A 24,353-nucleotide genomic window follows, 5' to 3' on the forward strand; every position below is an offset into this window, starting at 1 on the left:
TTCGTAAAAGTGTAAATTGTGTAAAAGCCTGTCAATGGAAGGGAGATGTGCTGCTTCCTGATTCAAAAGAAAAAATCTGACTGCGTTTGGATTTGAAGCGAGATTATTATAAATATGCTGAAATTTAGCTTTTTGGGTGCTTCAAAAATCTTCCTAAAATATCAAAAATCTCATAATATTTCGGAATTTGTTAATCCCGAAAAATCCCGGGATTCTTTTTCACAAATCCCGGGATTCGGGAAATCCCGATCCCGAAAAATCCCGGGATTTTCGGGATCGGGATTTAGGGATTGGCATCCCTAATACTGAGTAATATTATTTTAGGACATTTCTAGCTTGAAAGGCAATAACAGCATTTTTAAACCATTGTGAAATATTAGGACATTATGAGAATATGACATGATAGGAGATCTTGTGAATTGACCAATTGTATTTCAAAATAATTGAAAATATTTAATGAAAAACTTTATTGCGTTTGGTGCGTGAACTTTTTTAACAACGAAACGATCGTTTTCAAAACTGAAATCAATTTCAAAAACGATTTAGGTGTGATGAATTTCGATTGATTTGATATTCAATTTTTGTTTCATTCCGTATCATTATTATAACAAAAAACAACAAAATAAGCAACTCTCCATTTGTTTACCTCGATTAAAGTGAAAATTTAATTTTGATAAATTACCTTTTAAACAAATTCGAATTTGAAACTAATATGACAAAACGATTCAAATAAACACATCACACCTTTTGTCGTTTTCAAATCGTTTTTGTATCTAAATCGTTTTTCATCACATACCTGAATACCGTGGTTTTTCATATTTTTGAATGCTCTATTCGACTATGCCAATTAGCATTATAGTTATATCCCTAATGCACATGTATTTATAAGTATAAATGTATGTGTGTTGTTTATGTTAGATATTTTTTGTTTAATTTGATTTGCACTTTTTTATTTTCTCAAGCACTTCATAAAATATTTATGTACGTACCTTGGAATAAAGGGATAGGGTTTATATAAAAATAAAAAGGTGTAATTTGTTGATGTTGATCAGCAATATGGTTGTTCTGCAAAAAAAACTCAATTTCAATACTTTGTTTGCATGGGTTAATCCTGTTCGAAGGACCAAAATGTTGGGGGTGAGTGGGTAAAATAAACAAAATATTATTGTTGAGTTTAAAAGAAAACAAAAGGGGTATTAGTTCAAAAATAATTAATTTATTTGAAGGTTTTACAAAAAAACGTACCTTCGGGTTTGGGGGTTGTTTGAGATAATGAGTCTTCTTTTCGTTTTATTTCATTTACAAAATTTAACAATTCACAATAATTGAATAGTTGAAGAGTTGTTGTTGTAACAGTTCCGCTGTTGTTGGAAGTTCTTCCCTGAAAATAGATTCAATTTTAATATTAATTATTAGTGGTGTCATGAGGCTGGAGAAATTGTGCCACCGCAGTCGGCCTTAACCATAGGTCAATTGGATTCAAATTTGTGGGGACAATTAAACAGATGCACTGTGTCATGAGGGCTTTGGAGTCAGGCAGGGCATCGGTTAAGAGTGCCTGGAACAATTCGTTCCTGGTAGCAGTTGAGAATACTGCTCCAACCAGCTCTTAACTGTGCAAGTGTGGAACGAGTTTGCCTGGGTAGCTGCCTCTCACTGTCCGAAATCGCGGGAGGGTGTTCATTTAAGACTTTGTTGCACCTGTAGCCATTAATGGCTTCTGCGAACGCCATTTGGTGCAATGGGATGACGTCCTGGATGTCTCTAATATAACGCCGAAAGTCTGGCCGGAAGTTGAAGAGTTGTAATATACACTTAAAAACTAAAAATTCATGTTTCTTAAAATTAGGGTGACCAGCGTAGACTGCAGTTTTACGTTATTTTTTATTTTGTAAAACAATAAAATCTTATTCCTAAAATTTAGAAATTTCTTGTATATATTGTTAGATCATAAAATAATTAGGTTAGGTTTCCAGGCAGCCAAGAAATGAAGGAAAAGAATAGCAGCTCACGTGGGTCCAAGCAATGGTCCCTTTGTGTTACTTCAAAGTAGAAAAAACAGAAAAAGAGGGACAGATAGAAGTGAAAAGAGAGAAGGAGAAAAAGTTAAGAAGAAGATGTCAGAGGAAAGAGAGAGGGAGGAGATTTTAAAAAAAAATGTTTCGTGACAACAGCGTTGCCACAAAGAAAATATTTTTCCTACCAACATACACTCTGAAACCTACGAAATTCTGTCCTATCCTACCAAAAATTTAATTTTAAATAAATATAAGCATTTGATTACACAGGGCAACAAAATCATTTTGTTGCTATTACATGTGGGTTTGTCATAATGCAATTAGTGTTTATAAAAAACCGACTTTTTAGAAAACCGGTTTGTCGGTTAACCGAAAATTGGCCTTTTTTAAAAAACCGGGTTTTCGGTTAACCGACATCGAAAAAACAGGTTAAACCGGTTAACCGTCATATATATGTAGAAAACATAAAATGTCCAATAAAGTATATACAGTTTTAAAATGTGTAGTTTTTAGTAGTCAGGAATGGTTAATATTAAAAAAGTATGAATATACAAAAGTGCTAAGTCCATTTTATTTTGTAAAAATTTCTAAATTATCAAATGGAATTGAGTATAAATATGTTACTAACTATATAATACTTGTTTTAGTAAATAGTTTATTCATTAAATTTCAACCAAAAAATGTAAATCCATTTTTAATTAAATATTTGATAATTTTGAAATTTATTATCACCACGACTTTCTGATATGAAACATAGACCAAAAAAGGACCTATAAGATACAAACGCACTTCTTCTCAGCTGTGCTCATTTGTCATTATAAATCGTACCAAATATGTAAGTAATAAAAATCCATTATCAGATTTCATATTTAAAATTATGGATTTTAAACGTTTTTTGTCTCTTCTAATACTTCTGAAAAGGACTTTGTACACTAAATGATTAATAAAATAAAATTTTAAGAACAAAACACACTAATGAATTCAAATTGATTGAAAGAAGGTATGCACATCAAATTCAACTTAACGTTTGGTAAAATCATCACTATTATTACATCATTATTAAGATTTGGCTTAACTTCTAGAATTATGCGGAATTTAATTTTTAATAGTTTCATTATGTGCAATTTATTCTGAAAAAGTTTTCAAGTAAACTCATCGTCCTCTACTATTTAGAATCATTGTAATTCTTAAAAATATCAATCTAAATAGGTTTGTATTGTAAATCAGCAATTTAGGTTTCAAATCAGACCAATAATGTGTATACAATGAATATTAAAAATGCACAAAAACGTGATATTTATCAATTTTAGTCCCAAATTTTAAAAACCGGTTAACCGAGTGATAAAAGCCGGATAAACCGGTTAACCGAAAATCAACATTTTAAATTAACCGGTTCGCTAAAAACCGAGATTTTGAAGAAAAACCGGTTTTTCGGTTAACCGGTTTATAAACACTAAATGCAATAAATCTGAACAATTTCTGCCGATTTCGATTTTTCATGATTTTTATAAAACAAAAAAATTGGATATTTTTACATAAAAAATATATTTTTTGCTTCAATTTGTTATTAAAACTCCGAAATTACTGAGCCGATTGAAACGCAATATGTGTGTGAAAATTTGTACATAGCATGGGGAAAATGTTTTCAAAATTCAGTCAATCGAAAGAAGAACAATTAACTACTCAATTTTATGTATATCAAACAAAAAAGTAAAATTTTGTGAAAATGAGCGAATTCACTTAATTGTGAATAAATTCGAAAATAATTAATCGATTTTTATATATCTCGTTAAGTTGCTATTATATTAGGGTTTGCAATAAATTGTGTTTTCGTTCTGCAGCAGCATAACTATTTGGAAGTGAAAGTATATTAAAATAAAATTACATAAGTCACTAAACAGAGTTCATTGAATCCATCTTTAAGTGTGCTTACATTTTCCCAAACACATTTATGCGAGCATTAATATCTAAAGATATGTATATCACTTAGCCGAAGCAAATTCCATTATTTATGTGGGTGCAGTGATTTAAGATTGTTTTGAAACATACGATGCAAAAACAGCTTCCATCTTTCTCCTGCAACCAATCAAAAAGTTTAATCCACTCACTCCTAAATTTGCGCTTCGTTTTGCAAGTTTATTCACTACAAAAAAGGAAAATTATAGATATTTTATTCATATTTATTTTCTATCATTGCCGGTTGATGTTTGGTTTTCTCCATCAGCATAACTTTTTTGCGGCCTTTTGTTTAAGAAATACAAGTGTTTGTTTACATTTAATTTGCACTGACGCTATTATTTTGATGTTATACATTTAACGGCGTTAAGTCAATAATCAGGGTTTCCAACTATTTTATTTCACACATGTTTTTATTTGTTATTTTTAAATTTAAAAACTATAAATATTAATTGTATTTCCTACCAAAAAATTAAAAAAAATTGAACAAACCAACGAAACTACCAATCGTTGTACTTATAAATAAAATCTACCACTCTTGGTCCAATTGGACCAAAGCGGCAACGCTGCGTGCCAATGAGTCGGCGGTTAATTGTGTTACTCTAAAGAGATCCCCATGTCTGGTCTTTTTAACCAATTAATTCTCCTTATAAAGGTATTAATGCCCTCAAGCCTCATATTCGAGAGCGCAGAAAGAAATCCAAGAAGATATGTTTAATTAAGTTAATGTTGAAAATATTTTTATACAAATTGTATCACAAAACTATTTTTTTTTTCTTGGAGCAGCACTCAGGGGATGACCCCTACTCATGCAAAGCATTGTGTTGGAACTAGGAAAATAGGTTATGGGAGGGAGGATAGAGGGAGTAGTGTTTGTGGACATTAGATTTGAATTTTCCTATATTGAAAGTGACAGGAATGACTTCAGGAGGAAAATTATTCCACATACGGACAGTACGGCTAAAGAACGAATTTTCTCTGTAATGTGTTGTGCGATCCACTGTCCAGTCGACAACGAATTGGTGAGCCCTTGCCGAAGAACGTGTGTTGCGTAAAAAACTACGGGTTTCGGGAACAAGTTCCCTACTTTCTGCAGAGCAAATACCATTGTAGTATCGGTAGAACAGTGAAACACAACCCACATTGCGACGATGTTCCAGTGAGTCAATAGAGCTGGATATCCTACTGTCACCGATAAGCACCTTCGCCCTCTCCTGTACGCGGTCGAGTAACTCCAAAATAGACTTCGAAGCACCGGCCCACACATGAGAGTTGTATTCCATTTTAGGTCGGATATAAGTGGTGTAAATAGTAAGGAGATCAGATGGAGTGAAGTAATTCTTACACCGTTTAAGGAAACCAATGCACTTGAATGCTTCTTTCGACACTCGAAAAATGTGTTTTGTCCAGCGGACATCGCACTGAATACTCATGCCTAGAACATCAAGAGCTTCTGATTCCTTAATATTTACACCACCCATGAAAACACATGGAGCAACATGATCTGTTGTGCGTTTGTGTGTTAACATACAACATTGTGTCTTGCGTGCGTTGAAATCGGCTCTATTCGCACAACCCCATTCAGAAATTGTCACAAGATCTTGGTTAAGCGTATCATTCATGTTTTGCCTCATTGCCCCAATCTCCGACAGGCTTGGTCTATAATTGAATGCATATAAATGGCAAATGTTGCTGTCATCTGCAAAAGAGTAGATAGGGTTGGAAGTTTGACGTAGAAGGTCGTTTATAAAGATAAGAAATAGAGTAGGAGAAAGAACGGAGCCTTGCGGTACCCCTGAATTGATCTTGAACTCGTTTGATGAGATTCCATCTATAACAACTCGTATAGTGCGATTTCTGAGAAAACTCGATATAAATCGAGAGAAGCTATTACCGACACCAAAAGCAATAAGTTTTGCTAAAAGCGCACCATGCCATACTCTATCAAACGCTTTAGAAATATCCAGAGTCACCACTTTACTTTCGCCAAAACGGTGTATGGAACGACACCATTTTTCCGATAGGAAGGCTAGCAGGTCTCCCGTAGAACGTCCTCTACGAAATCCATACTGCCGGTCGCTGAGTAAATTGTTGGACTCTAAATATTTCACAAGATGGTAGTTAACCATACTCTCCATGACTTTGGAAAGTGCAGAACAAATTGCTATTGGGCGATAATTTTCAGGGTTGTTAGCTTCTCCCTTTTTAGGAATTGGCGTTACATTAGCAACCTTCCAACATACTGGAAATTTGCCGGCACGGTATAAAGTGCTGAAAAGGTTAGCTGATGGACGAACTAGTGTCGAAGAGCACTGCTTCAAGACCAGTGCTGGTATACCATCAGGCCCAGGAGACTTATTTATGTTGAGATCCGCTAAAACCCTTTTAACTGCGCGAGCGCGAAAGAATATATTCGGCATAGTAACAGATACTCTTTCGAGCTCGGGCAGTGGTTGATTGCTTTCCGGTAAGTTCGAATTATTTGCAAATAATTCAGCCAAAAGGTTAGCTTTATCAACCGGGTCAGTGAATGATTGGTCATCCCTTAAAGGGTAGGAATTGATGAACTAGCATTATCCTTAATTCTTTTAACGAATGACCAAAAGTTTTTACTGCCCCGGGGAGCAGTAAGAACTTTGGCACGGAGGCGCTGCTCGTGTAGAGATTTTTCACGCCTCAGCACTTTGGCACACGAAGCCTTTTTGCGTAGCGAATCAGTTTCTGCATTTTTGTTATAACGTCAGATTCTGAATGCTTCCTCTCTAGATCTGATTGCAATTTTGCACTTCTGATTAAACCAGGATTTTTCCATAGTTCTAATCGAAATTTTTTTTGATGGAATGAATGTTTTCATCCCCATCATAATTATTTTTTCGACCATTTTCGCCATGGCATTGACACTATTGTCTAAGAAACAAAGTTTCCAATTAAAATGCCTAAAGAACTCGTTGAGCTTAGCCCAACGAGCCTTTTCGTAAATAAACGTTTCGTAGCTGGTCGTGAAACGTTACGAAGTTCAGAGAGCGAAAAGGAGGCGGAAATGGTATCTGAATTACCAAGAGGTGCAAAAACATCTACTTCATACTTGTCAGGGTGTGAAGTTAGAAAAAGGTCGAGGATGTTATTTTGGTGCCCATCAACGCATGAAATATGCGTTGGTTCATTCACTAATTGCGCAAGGTGATTGTGCGCCGCGAATAGTTCAACATATTGGCCTTCTGTAGTTGTATGACTTGAATGGTGAAGCCAAGAGGAATTGTGAACATTAAAATCACCAGCAACAACAATTTCACTGTTCGGACAACTCTCAAGAATCTTCGATATGGAATCGGAAAGGGCATCGAAGCTGGATATAGTAATATCCCTTCCCGCGTTTGGACTTCTATAGAGAAACCCGAAGTACAAACAGTGTGCCCTGATTTTGAACTTAACCCAGAGACAGTTAAATTCTACATCATGCGTACCTAATGATTGCTGGTACTGGTACACAACTTCATTGCGTATGTACATTGCAATGCCCCGATGAAAGTTAAAAAGCGATAGAAAGTGATACCCAGGAATCTGAAAATCCTGTGGATCAGCATTCTCGGATACCTGCGTTTCACGTAAGGCGAAAACATCCGGCCGATGGAGACAAACATGAGCATAGACGGAGAAAAAATTCGCTCTTAGCCCCCGTATATTGCAAAAGTCTACCCTGAAGCTACCTGTCATTGCAATATACTGAAAATTCAAATAAATTGTCTATTTTTATGATATACTAGCTGAACCCGGTCCGCGTTGCTGGCCCTTAGAAAACATCTCTTTGATATTGCATCTCGAATTTAATATACAGTTTCGGACAAAGTCGGTGATTCAATGAATTCAAAAATTCAGTAGGATAATAGACGGCTTGTTCTTCGTTCATTACTGTGTCAATCTATTTGTATTTTATTGTTTTGCTAGGTAGTTTCAATTGTATTTGCTTATTGATCTTGTTAACATCATTATTTGTTGGTGCCAAAATTGCATGTTCCCACAGACAATCCGAATTGTTGTAGTTCGTTGTAAGACTTGGGAATACTTTGTTGACAACGTCTTGAATATTCATTTGCATTTGGCAGAAGTCCGGAAATGAAATCTCATTTGTGGAGGGATCAATTGGAATTTTTCGTATCGTCAATGGGAAGCGTGAGCAATGATCCAAATCTGTGGTACATTTGGCCTTGAACTTTAAAGGTGGGCATGAATCCGACATCATTTGAATGCATGTGTTGTACTTTTGGATAATTTGAAGGAAGTGTTTGGAAATAGGATTGGCGCCAGAAATGTAACTTAGTAGCAACTCAGACGGCTCCATAACTGGTGGCAGAATAACTTTACCGTTCGAACAGCACATTCCCGGGGATTCCTTAGGGAACTTCAAAATGCAGCAATGTAAGTAATGTTTGTTCATTGCGCTAATTAGTACATCCTTGTGATTCCTGTAGTCATCATACTTATTGTAATAAAATCCGGGCAACTTTAAATCGATTCTTTCTCTTGATCGAGTCATTCGGGAGCAAACAACTACACATCTGCTCAAAATAATAGATACACCTAATTGGAAAAAATTTAAATGGCGGTAACATTGAAAATTTCCTCGCAAGCGTTAAGAATACATCATATTATTAAAATTTCTATCTGGCAATGTCATGTCAGTCAAAAATCTGGCAACTATTTGCTTTCATGTTGATTTTTAAAAACGAATTTATTTGAATTACAAAAAATTATTTGCTCATAAAAATAGATACACATCAGTAATTTGTAATTTGTTTATATACAATTTTTTTTTTGTGCAATTTTTTGTTCCTATTTACGTGAAACAGTAAGTATAATTTAAATTTTAGCAACAATTTTATAAAAAATAGGACTCTTTTGAAGAAAATGGGACGAAATCATCATTGTACAGAAGATGAGAAAAAAATTGTTCAAACGATGAGAAATCAAGGAAAATCATTACGGGAAATAGCAAAGAGCATAGGAAGATCTTTACATTTTGTCCAAAATGCTTTATCTAAAAAACAAAAAAGAGAAACTCGCGGTAGACCAAAGAAAACCAGTCCAGAAACAGATAGGCGGATCGTCCTTATGGTTAAAAAAGACCCTTTCATATCATCGAAAGCTATTTCTGCGGAGCTATGTAACGAAATCAGTCCACAAACAGTTCGTCGTCGTCTTTTACAAGCTAAATTGCCGGGAAGAATTGCCAGAAAAGTGCCACTAATGCGCCAAAAAAATATCAAGACAAGATTAGAATTTGCTAAAGAGCACTTACAATGGTCCGGGTGTGAAGGCGAAAAAAAATGGAGAAATATTTTATGAAGCGACGAAACAAAAATAAATTTGTTTGGAAACGACTGCCAAAGAAATGTACGCCGACCAAAAGGAAAAGAATTCCACGTTAAATTTACAAAAAAGACGGTAAAACATGGCGGGGGAAACATAATGGTTTGGGGTTGCTTTTCATGGAATGGTGTTGGTCCGATATTCCGAATAGAAGATACCATGAATGCTAGTGGGTATAGAGACATATTGGAAAACGTAATGCTTCCATATGCATCGGAAAATATGCCATTAATATGGACATTCCAGCAGGACAACGACCCAAAACATAGTTCAAGATTAGTTAAAAACTGGTTCTTGGAGAATAACGTACCTGTTTTAAGCTGGCCCAGACAATCCCCCGATTTAAACCCAATAGAAAACTTGTGGAGTGAATTAAAGATAAGGCTTTCGAAGGAAGTTTTCAAAAATAAAGACGATTTATGGGAGAAAACGCAAAAAATATGGTACGAGATTCCATTGGAGAAGTGTCAGAACTTGATATCCAGTATGCCCAGAAGAGTGGAGAAAGTTTTACAAAACAAAGGTGGATATACTGGATACTAGCTTTACTTTAATAATAAACTAATTTTTTTAAGATAAAATTTATTAGCTTTTGTTTAATAAGAATTTTTAAAAATGTATCTATTATTATGAGCACCAAATTTTTCGAAATTTAAGAAATTTAATTTACTTTATAATATTTATTATTAATTATGAAATATTTTGTTTTTGTTTTTTACTCTCCTTTTAACTATAAATAAAAATCGACTGAATTTTTTTTATAATTTTACAATATACCATTATTTTTTTTCGTTTTTAAAAAATAAATTTTGGTGTATCTATTATTTTGAGCAGATGTGTATATGCTGTTGAGGTGTTTATCAAAATCGGTCCAGCCGTTGAGTCCATATGGAACATACATACACACATCTGTTTTTATATATAATGGCATTAACGGTATAATGTAAAAATTAGATTTGTACACACCTCTCCGCCCACAGACCGAATATCAAAAATCTGATAACCCGCTGGGTTATTCTGAAGATTCCCTGAAAATTTCATCAAAATCGGTCCAGAAGTTTTTTATATATATAGATGGTAGCAGCCGTATAATGTAAAAATTTGATAATGCCACGCCCCTCCGCCCACAGACCGAAAATAAAAAATCTGACTTTACAGTGTTACCCGACAGGCTATTCTGAAGATTCCCTGAAAATTTCATCAAAATCGGTGGAGCCGTTTTTGAGTTCATTCGGAACATACATACACACATACATACCCACATACAAACATCCATTTTTATATATATAGAAGTTACAATAAGATTAATTGCTGTTTATAAGACTCGTTTAGTGACCAGTGTTATACCTTCGTCACCAAACAGTCAAACAACAATTAATACAATTGTACCAATATCATAAAAAATTAAAGAAAGTAATGGAAAGCGGACAAATTAGGACGGGGAAACAGTAACACAATGACGAGTGGCCATAAAAGCCCTGATCTGGTCATTGCGACAGAGAAACGGCCCGTAGTGCCAACACTATTGATGTTGTGTTGACTCTGTTCTCTGAGAGGATGTTTTAGTTGCTTGTTTGTTGTTTTGCTGTGGTTGTTGTTAGTGGATTTTTGCGGTTTATTTTCTTAGGTTTATTTTTATGTTGGTTTGTCTTATTGTTTTTGTTGATTATTGTTATATTTATTTTGTTATTGTTGTATAATTGTTTTATTTTTCTTTTAAGTATTTAATTTATGTTGTATTGTTTTGTATTTTTAATTGTAATACCTATGTTGATTTATTTGTAATTTTAATTAAACGACGCGTACACAAAGACATAAGTACATATTTTTTATACTAGACGGATCACGACACTTATTTGCGGACAAAATTAAAATGCATGTGGATGCGACGGACGACAGAACACTACTCGATTTTTTGAGTTTTTTGGTAATTTAATTATTCCTGGAATTTATTTTGTTGTAAAAGTATACGTGTTATACATTTTCCAATTAGAATTAGTAATAATTTAGTCCTTATAGTTCGTGAATGTTCTGTTTAACAAATATTGTCTAAACATTTGGTTAGCATCAGAAATTAGAAATAAAAAAAAATTAAATCTTTTTTCCGCAAAAATGTTAGTTTAAATAAAATAATATTTTTTAAAATTTTAATTCATTATTTCACGCATAAGTCTCTAATTGTGACTGTGTGTTTTTAAAACTAACAACAGAAATAATTGATTTAATTCACTACAAGCAATTCTCAAAATGAAATGGTCATTATACAACATACTGAGCTAAAAGAGCGAGCTAGTTCATTTCAGTGAGCTGAGCTGAAAAGAGCGGTCACTTCACTGAGCTAATAAACCCAACTCTAGACAGCACTTTTTAAATTTTGTGTTTAGAATGCAACAATTATATAAAAAATATGTATGCAATAATTATGAAAGCTGTCAAATTCGTATATGCATCTGCAACTCACCACATAAAGTTATCAATCGTATGAAGTTGACAACTGTTCATAAAGCAGAGATGTATACATACATATATATAATATTTTGGCTTTGATTTCGTTCCTGGGTGGTTTTGTTTAACCTGTTCTAAGTTTCCTCTCAATTATTAGGACCTTCTAAACCTTTCTGATCCATCTGAAAATATATTCCATATAACTGGTGCATATTATTATACCCTTCGCCATAGAATAAACACATAGAACGGAAGGAGAGAGTAATATATATTGAAAAATTACTCTCTTTTCACACATACGGGTGATACAATAACAAAATACATGCAATACATTCTCATGAATTAGGTTTTTGACAACAGACTTAGGTTTTTGGCTCTCAGTTACCTATCTAGTTAATGTCTATGCCCTTCGCCATGAGTGGCAATGGTATATATAAGTTTGTCATTCCGTTTGTAATTTCTACATTTTTCATTTGCGACCCCACAAAGTATACATATATATTCTGGATCGTTATAGATAGCGAAGTCGATATAGCCGTCTGTATGTTGAAATCAACTTTCCGTAGCCCCCAAATAACTGAAATACATGATTCATATATCAATATATCGGGAATTCTTCCGGCTGAGATATAAGGACAACCTCGATTTTTGCCCTATTTTTGATCTATATCTGGATTACTAAGTTATTAATATAGACAATATGGATATCTAATGATAGATATTTCAAAGACCATTGCAACGATGTATATAAGCCTATAGTAAGTTGGACCTACAATGGGACAAAATCGGAAAAAATATTTTCTAACCCGAATTTTTTTTTCATAAATTCTTTTTCCAAAAAATTTTTTTTTTTAAAAATTAAAAAGAAATTGGAAACTACTTTTTTTAATAAAATTAAAAAAACAATTTTTTTCATAAAAATTTAAAAACTATTTAAAGAATATTCGGCACAGCCGAATATAGCTCTCTTACATGTTTTGTTTACATTTGTAAAAAAGTCCATGTACGATCTATATGTATAATATTAATATTGCCAATATCTTTTTGTAGGTACGCCACGGAGAAACTTAATGCTAAGCCTGGATTTTTCGCAACTCTCGTACATATTGTAGTGAAGCTTTTGGGCGATGCTTTTCCTGAAGTAACAAAAGATCCTCAGCATATAATCGATATCATAAATGAAGAAGAACAACAGTTTTTAAAGACTTTGACTAGAGGACGCAACTTGCTGAATCGCACTATTGCTAAATTAGGAGATAACAATATTATTCCTGGAGATGTGACATGGCGTTTGTATGATACGTATGGATTCCCAGTCGATTTAACTCAGCTAATGGCTGAAGAAAAAGGTCTACAGATCGACATGGATGGATACGAAAAGGCGAAACAATGTTCATATATTCTTTCTCAAGGAAAGTGTGCAAACAAAATAGATGAGATTAACCTTGACGTACATGCGATTTCTGACCTCAAGGAAAAACAAATTCCGGCCACAGACGATACGGTCAAATACAAATACGAAAGTGTTTCCAACGATAGGGAATCTGAATACTTATTTGAGCCGTGTACAGGCAAAATTGTTGCCATACGATATGAAAATGAATTTGTTGATTGTATTGCCTCAGGTCAAAAAGCAGGTCTGGTTTTAGATAGAACTAATTTTTATGCGGAAAGTGGTGGTCAAATTTTTGATCAAGGCGTTCTTGTTAAAGTCGATGATGAGGCTAATGAATTTCTTATAGATCGTGTTTACAATAGAGGTGGATATATTCTACATATAGGTATTGTCGAGGGTAATCTATCTGTTGGAGATGAAGTAAATCTACAGATTGATACTGTACGTCGCTCGTTAACTATGAAGAACCATTCGGCAACTCATGCACTTAATCACTGCTTATTACAAGTCTTAGGAAAAGATACTGATCAGAAAGGATCTCTTGTAGTTCCCGAAAAGCTTCGTTTCGATTTTAATTGCAAATCTGCAATGACTATAGAGCAAATAGCTAAAACTGAACAACTCGTAAAGGATATTGTATACAAAAACGTTCCTATATATGCAAAGGAATCTAAACTCTCAGTTGCTAAAAGCATTCGAGGACTTCGTTCAGTTTTTGATGAAGTTTATCCAGATCCTGTACGAGTAATATCATTTGGTGTACCCGTTGAAAAGTTAGAACAAAACCCTGATTCTGAAGCCGGAGAAAAAACATCTGTTGAATTTTGCGGTGGCACCCATCTCAGGCGTTCGGGTCACATAGTCGACATTGTTATATGTAGTGAAGAAGGTATAGCCAAAGGAATACGTCGCATCGTGGCTCTAACTGGACCCGAGGCTTTAAAAGCTATAAAGAAAGAAGAATTGTTTGAAAAGGAAATACTAAAACTTAGCGAAGCAATAACGAATGATTCTAAAAATTCTAAGAGCTATATCAAGCAAATTGTTGACTTAAGTGAAGAGATTGCTCATGCCAATATTTCACATGTAAAAAAAGACGAAATGAGAAATTGCCTTAAAAATTTGAAAAAAAAATTGGATGATAAGGAACGAGCTTTAAAAAATGCTGTATCTATAACAGTGGTAGAAAAGGCAAAAGAACTATGCACTGCCAATCCAAATAAACCTATTATTGTAGAACAACTTGAAGCATATAATAATACCAAGGCACTAGACGCCGCTCTTAAGCAAGTTCGTTCTTTAAATCCTGACACTTCGACAATGTTTGTTTCAGTCGACGCAGACTCAAAAAAAATTTTCTGTTTAACTTCTGTCCCAAAAAGTGCTATTGCAAAAGGTTTAAAAGCTAATGAGTGGGTTCAACATATCTCGGTTCTTATTAATGGCAAAGGTGGTGGTAAACCAGAATCAGCTCAAGCATCTGGCCCCAACTACGAAAATGTTAACGAAGTACTCAAAATGGCCAATGAATTTGCCAATTTGAAGTTAAATAATTAAGCAAAATTAAAAAGACTCACATTTTCTATTTAATTATACGTACATATAATTGTATGTGTATAACTCATTTAGCATTTGGTTTTGTTTTTGTATTTATTGATATACTACGTTAATGTATTGCTATTTTTTTACTTAGTTATATACACACATACATTGTTTTGCATTTATTTCTTGATCTGATAATAAAGAAGCTAAGTAAAATTTCGTTTGTCGATTTTATTTCAATTTATTTAAGTTAAGTTTTACTCAGTGTTTAAAAAGCTACGATAACTAAAAATTGTTAACTATTGCTAAAACCAGGGACCGTAACAATTATGACATTTATAATAAAAATCACAACATAATTGTTATTTTCTGAGTTTTATTTTTTTTGTCAGAAATAATTGTTATTTTCTGATTTTTATTTTTTTTGTCAGAAATAATTGTTATTTTTGATTTTTATTTTTTTTTGTCAGGAATATTTGTCAGACTTTGAGTTTTATTTTTTTTTGTCAGGAATATTTGTCAAACTTTGAGTTTTATTTTTTTTGTCAGGAATATTTGTCAGACTTTGATTTTTATTTTTTTTTGTCAGAAATAATTGTTATTTTTTGATTTTTATTTTTTTTATCAGATATATTTGTCAGACTTTGATTTTTATTTTTATACCCTTCACCACGAGTGGCAAGGGTATATATAAGTTTGTCATTCCGTTTATAATTTCTACATTTTTCATTTGCGACCCCACAAAGTATATATATTCTGGATCGTTATAGATAGCGAAGTCGATATCGCCATGTCCGTCTATTGAAATCAACTGTATGTTGAAATCAACTTTCCGTAGCCCCCAAATAAATTTTTGATCTATATCTGGATAACTAAGTCATTAATATAGGCATTTTTTTTACCAAAAAATTTTTTTGTAAAAAAAATTTATGACAAAAAATTTTTTTGGAAACAAAAAAATTTTTTTGGAAACAAAAAAATTTTTTTTGATTTTTATTTTTTTTATCAGATATATTTGTCAGACTTTGATTTTTATTTTTATACCCTTCACCACGAGTGGCAAGGGTATATATAAGTTTGTCATTCCGTTTATAATTTCTACATTTTTCATTTGCGACCCCACAAAGTATATATATTCTGGATCGTTATAGATAGCGAAGTCGATATCGCCATGTCCGTCTATTGAAATCAACTGTATGTTGAAATCAACTTTCCGTAGCCCCCAAATAAATTTTTGATCTATATCTGGATAACTAAGTCATTAATATAGGCATTTTTTTTACCAAAAAATTTTTTTGTAAAAAAAATTTATGACAAAAAATTTTTTTGGTAAAAAAAAATTTATGACAAAAAAAATTTGTTAAAAAAAAAAAATTTATGACAAAAAAAATTTTTGTTAAAAAAAAAATTCGGGTTAAAAAATATTTTTCCCTATTTTGACCCATTGTAGGTCAAAGCCTTATATACATACATCGTTGCAATGGACTTTGAAATATCTATCATTAGATATCCATAATGACTTAGTTATCCAGATATAGATCAAAAATAGGCCAAAAATCGAGGTTGTCCCGTTATCTCAGCCATTTGTGGGTCGATTTTAAGTGACAACCGAGCCGGAAGAATTCCCGATATATTGATGTATCAATCATGTTTGTAAGTTATTTGGGGGCTACGGAAAGTTGATTTCAACATACAGCCGAATAGACGGACAGACGGACATGGCGATATCGACTTCGCTATCTATAACGATCCAGAATATATATACTTTGTGGGGTCGCAAATGAAAAATGTAGAAATTACAAACGGAATGACAAACTTATACCCATGCCACTCACAGTGAAGGGTATAAAAATAAAAATCAAAGTCTGACAAATATATCTGACAAAAAAAATAAAAATTATTTCTGACAAAAAAAAATAAAAATCAAAGTCTGACAAATATTCCTGACAAAAAAAATAAAACTCAAAGTTCGACAAATATTCCTGACAAAAAAAATAAAACTCAAAGTCCGACAAATATTCCTGACAAAAAAAAATAAAAATCAAAAATAACAATTATTTCTGACAAAAAAAATAAAAATCAGAAAATAACAATTATTTCTGACAAAAAAAATAAAAATCAAGAATTTAAAAAGCATGTTATTTTATGAAATTATAGTTGAAAACAATCAAAATGGTATGCTTGACTTGACTCTCCGATATTATCCTGTGATGGCTTTTTTCCTTAGAAATTTCAAGAATAATTATTATTTTCGGTCCCTGGCTAAAACTACTACTTATTTATTTTCGTTTTATTTATTTTCATTTATTTAGAATCAAGCCCTTAGGGCCAAATATGATTCATATTCCACTCAGAAAAAATTAATTACATAAAATTAAAAAATTTATACATAGTAAGAATAGAAATTAAATACTAAAATTTTTTTTTTTTTTTTAAAAAAATATAATCCATAAAAAAAAAAAAAAATTGTAATATAAAGTATAATAATTATATACATTATACGATAACAGTATTAGGTAATATGCAAATGGGAGAATAATAAAAAAAAATAGAAGCAAATTTACAAACTTTGTTCAAAATATTGTTTCAGTCTACGCTTAAATGTTTGATTCGAAAAAGAAAAAAATTTTAATTTTATGGGAAGAGGATTCCACACCCGTAAGACTCTCACGTGAAGTGATCTTTCATAAATGGAAGAGGCTATACGGTGACACACTATCTGTGGGTTTCTACTAGATCGCGAAAATTGGAAACTATCTACAATATACCTCGGACAATTCATCATAATAGTTTTACGGAATAGTAACAGCATTCTTAATTTTATGAAATCTTCAAATGTAAACCCAATAAAATCCATAACATAGGGAGAGACATGAGTTCTCTTGTTTTTTCTAAAACAACTGCTACAAAAAATAAAACTCTAAACAGAGCAGTATTAGAAAAACATGGAGTAGTAGCATTAAAATACAAATCATTGCTACTACTCTACATAGAGTTTTGATTTATATTATTTAGAAGTAGCAGTAGGTATCAATACGGTAGCAGTTGACGTAGTAGAAGAAGTAGCAGTTAACCCTCCGTTAGTCGCATTCATTTTCAATCGAGACTAGTCGCAATGTATCAAATTGATATCAATAAAAGAAAGGGGCGTTTGAAAATAATCTCTTCACTTTTTATTTCGAAAACATAAAAACAATATTAAATTCAAAGGCCCATAATCATAGTCAAAAATAAAGCATATTTTAAGAGAAATAAAGTCGTCTTTACCTAAGAGTGGTCTTTAGGTCTACCATAGACCAGCTGAAGTTGTTTTTAACTCATTTAACAACAGCACACAGTGGTGCAGAATCAAAATTTTTTGGAAATAAATCTGGCATTTCCAAACGACAGGTCCGATCGGGATAATATTTGAAGGAGGCGTAGTATTGGAGTTCAAGATATTAAAATGGGCCATACAAATAATCCAGGGCGACGCTATGGCGGATCAAAGTAGGTTACCTTCGAAATATACATTTTTTTCTCCATTACCCCATTTGGGGGCATTTGGCTTCCACAAAGCATCTCCATCTTATACGAATTGTTGAAGTTTGTTTTTCGCGTATTTCCCATGTAGATTGCACTTTCCTTCCCAATTATTGGAGTATCGTGCGTCTCCATGTACGATGTTGCCATTAAATACATTGTTATGTTTTGTATCAGTTTAAACGGTTGTTGTTCCAGCTAAGTAGATGATTGGTCTTCTGTAGCGGGTCTTCGATTGTTATTGGGGAACCTTGCTGCTGATCTTTGATTCCTACATTTTTCTCCCAGGGGGTGACGGGCTGCCTGACCTTTTCCATGATGTTATCCTCTCTTCCAGGTGGAACAGTGGTCAGGGGGCTTCTTGGATGGATTGTTTAGAGGGAGGTTAATTTTAAAAACAAGAAAAAAAAATTTTAAACACTTGCATTTTTTTTGTTTCCTATTCGATTTCAAAGATTTTTATATTTTTGGAAAGCGCTCGGCTAGGCTTTGAAAAAACATGCTTGTGCTATTTATCTCTTATAATTTCCGAGTTATAGGCATTTCAAAATTGAAATTTTAAAATTTTGTCATACCTTGATCCGCTTTTTTAAAGTTAGACAACTAAATTGCGAATAACATACTGTAGAAAAACACTTTGATGTTTTTTATTTATATAGAATATAAAATTCAGTATTTATTTAAAGAACTTATCTTTTACAAAGTTAAAACCGGAAGAAGGAAGTTTTAAAAGGAATGCAAGATTACATGAGGTAAAATGTCAAGCTAAATAAATAAATCAAAAACATATGTTGTATAGTATAACAATTTGGAATGTCAAATATGTGCATATGTAAATATATGTAAATATTTCAATACCCCTTCTCATTCTAAATTGTCTAAAATCTTCAATTTTGCTCTGATGTCCTTTACTCTATGCGCTGGAAGCGGTTTTGTCAGCAAATCAGCCTGCATCTCGGTTGTGGGACAATATTGGCATTTGATAACATTTTTTGCAACATAATCTTTGACAAAATGGTATTTTATGTCGATGTGCTTGGTCCTGTTGTTTAATTTAAATTGTTCGACAATTTTGATGCAACTCTGGTTGTCTTTATTTATGACAATAGGTTCGTTGATCTGCTCTCCAAAATCTGCCAACAGCTCTTTTAACCATAATGCTTCCTTTGATGATTCAGCAAGTGCAATAAATTCCGCTTCAGTAGAAGATAGAGCCACACATGTTTGTTTGCGACAAGCCCATGATACAACACCGCCGTAAATTTTAAATAAGTACCCACTATTCGATTTTCTGTTGAATTTGTCTTCACCCCAATTAGCATCAGAATAACCTAGTAGAGTTTGATCGGTGTCTGATAATATGTAAAGTTTCATACTAGTTGTGCCTTTTAAGTATCTCGCTACCCGTTTTAGCTCTGTCCAGTCTTCTTCATTGGGGTTGCTAGTTTTTTGACTAAGGATGTTAACAGCTGCAGTGATATCTGGCCTGGAGTTTAATGAAATATACAATAAGCATCCTATTAGTTTCTGATAGCTCTTATTATTATTTAAAACGTTAGGTTCTATACCAGATTTGCCATAAGAGACTTCTATGGGAATGGACGATGGTTTCGAATCTTGAAGTCCATTATCTTTCAATACCTTTTCAATATATTTCGATTGAGAAATTGAATAAAATCCGTCTTTTGACAGGTATATTTGTAGACCAAGATAAAGTTTATTTGGTCCTAAATCACAAATTTTAAATTCATTTTGAAAAATATTTTTTACTTTATTAATCTTCATTTCCTCTCTTGAGCAAATAAGAATATCATCGACGTAGATCAACACGAATGTCAATTCTACCCCTTCTGAATGTATATACAGACATGGATCCAAATTACTTTGTTGAAAATTTGACCTTATCAAAACATTATAAACAGTTTGGTTCCATGATCTAGCGGACTGTTTAAGTCCATATACAGATTTTTTAAGTAGACATACCTTATTGCCAACACAGTCCACTGTAAATCCCTTTGGTTGCTCCATAAAAATTTCTTCATACAAGTCACTGTTAAGAAAAGCTGTTTTGCAATCTATATGATGTATTTGGAGATTTCGTTTGCCGCCGATTGCGAAAAGTGTTCTTAATGTTGTGTGCGAAACGACTGGAGCGAAAATTTCGTCATAATCTATGCCATACTGTTGCGAGAACCCTCTTGCTACTAGCCTTGCTTTATACTGCATACCTCTATCGCCCTGCTTTTTCTTGAAAATCCATCTACATCCAATAATGTTACGGTCTTTTGGTTTAGGTACAAGTTCCCAGGTGTTATTAACTTTCATAGAATCAATTTCGTCTTTCATAGCTGCGATCCAATGTTCACGTTCATCACATGTAACTGCTTCTTCATACGTTATAGGGACGTCGCACTTAATATTGTTTAAAAATCGTTCTGGAACTTTACCTTTTGTTGAGCGTTGTGACCTTCTTAAGTCTGAAATAATTTGTTGATTATCTTCAATGTCATTACTGGATTCACCTGAACTTGATGTGTCATTAGAATTTAGAGTGTCGTGGAACTTATCATCGCTGTTATTAATTTCCTTTAAAGGGCTCTGTCTGTTGGTGATTATTGTAATTTCATTATACCAATCTGGATTATTTTTATAATTCGCAAGACCATCTACTTTACCGGTAAATTTCACATCTCTTGATACTTGCACTTTAAAATCCTCATCCATCATACGATATGCTTTAGAATTTTGATCATATCCAACAAAAATAATTTTTTTAGATTTTTCACATAATTTATGTCTTTACTTTAGGAATATGAACAAAACCAGTTTCACCAAAAATCCTTAAATGCTTTAAATCCGGAATTTTACTATAAACTCTTTCATATGGTGTAACCCCTGTTGTTCTAGTCACAATTCTATTTTGCAGGTAATTAGCGGTAGACACAGCTTCACCCCATAGTTCTTTTGGTAACTTAGCTTCAACGAGCATGCATCTAACCATTTCAAAAAGTGAACGATTTTTGCGTTCTGCGACGCCGTTTTGTTCGGGACTGTAACCAGCAGTGTACTGTATTTGAATGCCTTCGTGTTCTAAAAACATTATTATTTCTTTATTTACGTATTCTTTACCACGATCTGACCGGATTGTTTTAGGTTTCTTTCAAAAATTGTTTATTATTAATGCAATATAATTTTTTAATTTCTCAGCCACTTCCGATTTGTTTTTAATTAGGTAAATATTGCAAAACCTACTGTAGTCGTCTATAAACGTTAGTATATATCGGTTACCACTGGGTGTACACGTTTCAATGGGTCCACATAAATCTGTGTGAATTAATTCGAATGTACCTTTTGAACTTACCCCAGTTTTGTTGGGAAATGGTGTTCGAGAAGATTTTCCAGCTGGGCAAACTTCACAACAGTCAATATTACCACATGGCTTTATATTAAAACCTGTCGCCATTTGCTTTGAGTTCATAATTCTTATGGCTTCTGTATGTCTATGGCCCAAAACTTTATGCCAATAGTGAATACAGTTATTTGTACACACATTCAGGATATTCAACCGCTCTTCAATTTTACACATATGGGGCATTTCATGTCAAGTGAACCAACTTTTGAAATCGATGTCTTCCGATCGGGATGAAATTTGCACCAAGGTTAGCTCTATTGGATAGTAACTCAGACACAATTTTTCAACAACATCGGTCGAGAACTCTCTGAGTTATAGGGGGTAAAATTTTGACAATTTGGTCAAACAGGGGTTTTTTCTTATCCATGTAACTTATTACCTATTGTTCTTAGCAAAATGTGTCCCAAATAGTATAGATAGCTATTTCTTCGATCTTTCGAAAAAAAATATTTAAAAAAAAAAATAAAAAATTTTTAATATTTTTTTTCCGAAATCAAAAACTTTTTTGACTTTTTTTTAAAACACGTCCTTTTTTTTTTTTTTTTTTTTTTTCTTAAAATAAAGTTTAGATATTTTCCTTGAACACCTACTTGGTCGTTTAGTGGGATGCGAGTGGGATATCTATCAAAATAAATATTTTGTAACTCAAAACATAAAATTTTTGACTTTTTTTGCAAAATCAAAAACTTTGTTGACTTTTTTTTTTTTTCAAAATGGACCCTTTTTTAATTTTTTTTTTTAGGTCAAACAAAAGCTTAGATATTATCCTTGAAGACCCTTTTGGTCGCTTAGTGGGATGCGAGTGGGATATCTATCAAAATAAATATTTTTTAACTCAAGACTTACAATTTTTGACTTTTTTTTTTGCAAATACGATTTTTTTTCCAAATGGGCCCTTTTTTTAAAATTTTTTTTGTAGTCAAAAGAAAGCTTAGGTCCATTCCTTTAAGATATTTTTAGTCCCTTAGTGGGATGCGAGTGGGATATCTATCAAAATAAATATTTTGTAACGCAAGACATACAATTTTTGAATTTTTTTTGGCAAAATCAAAATTTTTTTCCAATATGGGCCCTTTTTTAATTTTTTTTTTTGCTCAAAAGAAAGCCTAGGTCCATTCCTTTAAGATATTTTTAGTCCCTTAGTGGGATGCGAGTGGGATATCTATCAAAATAAATGTTTTAACACAAAAATTGTATGTCTTGAGTTACAAAACATTTATTTTGATATATATCCCACTCGCATCCAACTAAGCGATCAAAACCATCTTAAAGGAATAGGCCTAAGCCTTCTTTATAGCAAAAAAAAAAAATACAAAAAGGGCCCATTTTAAAAAAAAGTCAAAAAAGTTTTTGATTTTGACAAAAAATCAAAAATTGTATATCTTGAGTTACAAAATATTTATTTTGATAGATATCCCACTCGTATCCCACTAAGGGACCTAAAATATCTTAAAGGAATGGACCTAAGCTTTCTTTTGACTAAAAAAAAATATTTAAAAAAGGGCCCATTTTGAAAAAAAATTCGAATTTGCAAAAAAAAAGTCAATAATTGAATGTCTTGAGTTACAACATTTTTATTTTAATAGATATCCTACTCACATCTTCCTAAGTGACAAAATAGGTCTTAAAGGAAAAGACCTAAGCTTTCTTTTGAGCAAAAAAAAATTTTAAAAAAAAAGTCCCATATTGGAAAAAAATTTCGATTTTGCAAAAAAAAATTAAAAAATTGTTACAAAATATTTATTTTGATAGATATCCCACTCGCATCCCACTAAGGGACTAAAAATATCTTAAAGGAATGGACCTAGGCTTTCTTTTGAGCAAAAAAAAAAATTAAAAAAGGGCCCATATTGGAAAAAAATTTTGATTTTGCAAAAAAAATTAAAAAATTGTATGTCTTGCGTTACAAAATATTTATTTTGATAGATATCCCACTCGCATCCCACTAAGGGACTAAAAATATCTTAAAGGAATGGACCTAAGCTTTCTTTTGACTACAAAAAAAATTTGATTTTGCAAAAAAAAAAGTCAAAAATTGTAAGTCTTGAGTTAAAAAATATTTATTTTGATAGATATCCCACTCGCATCCCACTAAGCGACCAAAAGGGTCTTCAAGGATAATATCTAAGCTTTTGTTTGACCTAAAAAAAAAAAATTAAAAAAGGGTCCATTTTGAAAAAAAAAAGTCAACAAAGTTTTTGATTTTGCAAAAAAAGTCAAAAATTTTATGTTTTGAGTTACAAAATATTTATTTTGATAGATATCCCACTCGCATCCCACTAAGCGACCAAGTAGGTGTTCAAGGAAAATATCTAAACTTTATTTTAAGAAAAAAAAAAAAAAAAAAAAAAAGGACGTGTTTTAAAAAAAAGTCAAAAAAGTTTTTGATTTCGGAAAAAAAATATTAAAAATTTTTTATTTTTTTTTTTAAATATTTTTTTTCGAAAGATCGAAGAAATAGCTATCTATACTATTTGGGACACATTTTGCTAAGAACAATAGGTAATAAGTTACATGGATAAGAAAAAACCCCTGTTTGACCAAATTGTCAAAATTTTACCCCCTATAACTCAGAGAGTTCTCGACCGATGTTGTTGAAAAATTGTGTCTGAGTTACTATCCAATAGAGCTAACCTTGGTGCAAATTTCATCCCGATCGGAAGACATCGATAAATCAAAAACATATGTTGTATAG

General features: G+C 32.6%; 1 protein-coding gene across 1 annotated transcript in view; it reads left to right on the plus strand.

The window, feature by feature from the left end:
• Positions 1–14,940, plus strand: part of LOC135963120 (alanine--tRNA ligase, cytoplasmic-like) — a 64,642-nt gene extending 49,702 nt beyond the window's left edge. The window contains exon 3 of the mRNA XM_065514890.1: positions 12,837–14,940. Within this exon, the coding sequence (XP_065370962.1) occupies positions 12,837–14,739 (1,903 nt within the window). The 3' untranslated portion in view covers positions 14,740–14,940. The remainder of the gene's footprint in view (positions 1–12,836) is intronic.
• Positions 14,941–24,353: the final 9,413 nt, after the last annotated feature.

The sequence above is a fragment of the Calliphora vicina genome, unplaced genomic scaffold, assembly GCF_958450345.1.
Source record: "Calliphora vicina unplaced genomic scaffold, idCalVici1.1 scaffold_48, whole genome shotgun sequence".
In the NCBI taxonomy this organism is placed as follows: Eukaryota; Metazoa; Arthropoda; class Insecta; order Diptera; family Calliphoridae; genus Calliphora; species Calliphora vicina.